The sequence below is a fragment of the Papio anubis genome, unplaced genomic scaffold, assembly GCF_008728515.1.
Source record: "Papio anubis isolate 15944 unplaced genomic scaffold, Panubis1.0 scaffold495, whole genome shotgun sequence".
NCBI lineage: Eukaryota > Metazoa > Chordata > Mammalia > Primates > Cercopithecidae > Papio > Papio anubis.
The window spans coordinates 32937-36737 of NW_022165150.1; the positions used below are offsets into that span (position 1 = coordinate 32937).

General features: G+C 54.8%; 1 protein-coding gene across 1 annotated transcript; it reads left to right on the top strand.

Annotated features, from left to right (window-relative positions):
• Window positions 1-920: 920 nt before the first annotated feature.
• On the top strand, window positions 921-2735 carry LOC116273267 (C2 calcium-dependent domain-containing protein 4B-like). Its single transcript, XM_031662226.1, has 2 exons — window positions 921-1031; window positions 1233-2735. The coding sequence occupies exon 2, from the start codon at window positions 1273-1275 to the stop codon at window positions 2365-2367; it is 1095 nt and encodes a 364-aa protein (XP_031518086.1). The 5' UTR covers window positions 921-1031; window positions 1233-1272; the 3' UTR covers window positions 2368-2735.
• Window positions 2736-3801: the final 1066 nt, after the last annotated feature.

Here is a 3801-nt window from a genome sequence, read left to right on the forward strand (position 1 = left end):
ACAGGAAGCATCACATGCAAAGCCAAAGAAACAGGAAATTGCTAATTCCAGCTTCTGCCATTAACTGGCTCTTTTTAACCTTTCTGGAATTTCTTCAGGGTCCTCTGGAATTTCAGTCTTCTCATCTCAGAAAATGAAGGTCGGGGTGGAAAGAAAGAATCTAGAGTTCGGGAAGATGTTTTCTAACTGGATACCTCCATGCTAGAGCATAAAGAAAAGGGGTAGCTTTAAAAATGGCACGAGCCAGAAGCCCCATGTTTTGTGACTATCAAGATGACAGGCAGAGCCTGCAGCCATTCAGAAGCTTTCTCCACTTGATCTTAGCCAAAAGACCAAGAAGCGATCAGAAATTTTCTCAAAGATTAATTTACCCACTTCACCAGTACTTAGGGCGTGGACTGAGCCAAGGCCAATGCTATCAAAAAGACCACAGTCTAGCAGAGGGAGGCAGGCAGTAAATAGGTATATGAATACTTGGAAACCACATTGGTCTGTACACTCTGAGTGCATGGGGACCGGATAACAGAAGCTCCCAGGACGTGCAGGTCACGTCCAGGTGACATGCAGGTTGAGTGACGGTTTATCTCCTAGCCAAATTAACTTCCTGTTTCCTCATCCAGCCTCACCTTCTCCCAGAAGCCGAAAACATTTTCAGCCGCCAATTTTTCCTTGGCAGGACGACAGGGTGCCCTCTCTTCACCTGCAACCTTTCCCAGGCCTTGCCTGGGGCTCCACGCACTCACTGCAAATGCGGGTCCCAGAGCTGACCACAAAGTGCCTGCTCCCGCGACAGCTTCGCGCAGACCTGAGTGCCCAGTGCAGAGCCCCCGGCGTCGTGGGAGAGGGTGGCGGGAAGGCGGGATGTGCAGCGCCTCCGGGTTGGGCCGCGGCAGCTGGGCGGGACTCAGCCTACAGTATAAAAGGGGAGCGCCATTCTCCCGGCCGCAGTACTGAAAGTGGCGCCCCAGCAGCTTGCTAGGGACCACTGGCACTGAGCTTGCAACCAGTCCCAGAGACACTGAAGAAGAAAGGTCTGATTTCTATTTATTCGTTTATTTAGTACAAAAGAACGGAAGCAGGGCTGATTTGTGGGTGCAGAAAGCAAGGCTGGAACTGGTCCAGGGTCTTAAACACGTCGGGACGGTTACAGGGTCCGGGGGAGGGAATCCAGCCGCGTCAAGGGGCTCCAGCAGCACCAGGCGCCCAAACTCAGCAGCTTCTCTCTCCCGCAGGCGCATCTCTTCCCGCCACTCCTAGCCTCAGCCTCCAAGGATGCGGCTCCTCGAGAAACTCTGCTCCTCCAACTCAGGCAGCTCCGCGCCGAAGCCCGCCTTCGCTAAAGTGCTCACGCCGAATCGCATCCCCGAATTCTGCATCCCGCCGCGGCTGCCGGCGCCCTGCGCGCTCGAGTCTCCAAGCCGGGCCGCTGCCCTGCCCCGGCGCTGCGCCGCTGAACGCGACCTGTGGCCCCGCGCGGCAGACGAGGACGCCGGCCGCACGGACTGGGACCCGCGCTCGCAGGCCGCGTTGTCGCTGCCGCACCTGCCCCGTGTGCTCACCGCCTACGGCTTCTGCGTGCTGCTCGAGAGCCCGCACACGCGTCGCAAGGAGTCGCTCCTGCTCGGGGACCCGTCCGCGCCTCGGCCTCGGACCCGCGCCTATGGCGGCGGCTGCGGCCCGGACGCCCCCCTGGGGACCCTGTGCGGCCCGCGAGCTCCGGGCCCGGCCACCCCCGCGGTCCCCGGCCGTCCCCGCCCGCCCCAGGACGCGCTCGTCCGGCGGCCCCACGGCTGCCATCTTCTGCGCGCCCCCGACGGGCTGCTGAGCCGCGCACTGCGGGCCAGGAGGAGTCGCCGCCTGGCCCGCGCCCGCTCCGTCTCCAGCGGGAACGAGGACAAGGAGCGCCGCGCGGGCTCCCAGTCCCCGGCCCGGGCCCCCTCCGCCAGCCCGTCTTCGTCCCGGGACCCGCTTCCTGAGCGCCTGGAGGCCGAGGGCACCCTGGCTCTGGGCCGCGCCGGCGACGCCCTGCGCCTGGCCGCCGAGTACTGTCCGGAAACCGGGCGCCTCCGTCTCCGGCTGCTCCGCGCTGAGGGCCTCGCAGGAGGCGCCCCGGGGCTTCGTGCCGTCCGCTGCCGCCTCAGCCTCGTCCTGCGGCCGCCGGACACCGCGCGTCGGCAATGCAGCATTGTGGTGGGGCGCAGCCGCAAGGCCTCCTTTGACCAGGACTTCTGCTTCGACGGCCTCTCGGAGGACGAGGTGCGCCGCCTGACTGTTCGCGTCAAGGCCTGGGACGAGGGCCGCGGCCGGGAGCGGGGCCGCCTGCTGGGCCAGGGTGAGCTGTCCATGGGCGCCCTCCTGCTGCTCTGAGGGCCCAGCCCTCCCCAAGGCGCTCTGCCCCGGAGACTCAGGACACTGACAGCCGCGTGGTACAAAATAAATGTTATTTATTTTTCTATTTATGATATTGCTTTATTGACGTTTTAGTTCCTCTCCGTCCACATTTGTCATCGTTTATTGGTATAGAAGAAAAAGATAATGACTCCCCGTTCTGTTCACAGGACCCCCATTCCTCTTTCCAGACCAGTTTTTACATTCCAAGGAAAAATGGGTTGGCTTGGGACTGGGAGAGAAAGGAAGTACACCCATTGCGTTGTTTTTCGTTCCTTCCGGTTTTCTATAATTGTTTAACCGTTTTGTTTTTTTTTTAAATAAAGCAAGTTATTCATTCAGAGTCATGCCCAGTGTTACGATTCATATACACAGCTTTACATATTGATGCGGCATAGGTAATAGCCTAACTTGTGTGCGCGCACGTGCACACATCAGAGTGAGACATAAGGATGGATACCTTGGTGGGAAGAACAGGTTTCTTTTGGAAGTTAATTTTTCAAAAATTGCTGAGGAAAAGAAATGGGAAGTGGAGGACCTTCCAATAGATGGTTATGTAGGGAATAGGTATTCCTGGGGTCTTTCTCTTACCTAGGAAATCTTAGAAAATAAATCTTTCCTGCCTCTGTAAACAAGGTGATATTTTTTGTGGCATTCTCTCACCTAGCTGTGTGTCTAATTATACAGTAATTAGCTTGCCGTAGGATTTCCTAGATGAGTTAAGAAGTAAATTGTCAGTTTCTTGAGCACTGGGTTCTACAGAGTGTTTTTAAAATCCAACTGATTTTCATTTGTTAATTCAACAAATAAACCTGAGTCCACTGGAAACTGATTACACCCAAGAGAATTTGCCCTGGGCTACAGGAATCCACCGTGTAGTGGAAAGCACAATGGAGTGGGAGACAGATGCAGAGTTCAATTTTTTTCTGCCACTTGTCTGGACTAGGGCAAATCAGTTAATCTCCCTGAGCCTCATTTTCCCCATCAGTGAAAAGGGAGTAATAGCTACCTCACATGGTTTTGTGAAGATATGCCTTAATATCCAAATAACCCTTGAATACATGTGAAATATGATAGCAAACCTGAAAAGACTTGCACTGTACTGTTGAACAGTGCTCAATAATGTTCCAGAGAATGAACTCCTTCAGGTCTCCTTTCTTAACAGTTGTTTCTCCCTGCTCCTGAAGTGGAGCCTGGCAAAGGTATGGCTACCTGAGACTGAAGACTTAGAAGAGCCAGGAGAGGGAAAGTAGAACCCTTTAGTATCCCCATGGTAAATTTCCCCGTGAGCAACAGTTTGCTCTCATTCTCCATCAGAAATTTCTTCTGCATTGTTGTTACAATAATGAGATCTCGGTACAAATTTGATCAGACTAAAAATCCTGGATTTTAAATATTATTTCAAAGTGAACA

What these genes read in the sequence shown, in the direction of transcription:
- LOC116273267 (XM_031662226.1), top strand. Translation starts at nt 1,273, where the DNA reads ATGCGGCTCCTCGAGAAACTCTGCTCCTCCAACTCAGGCAGCTCCGCG.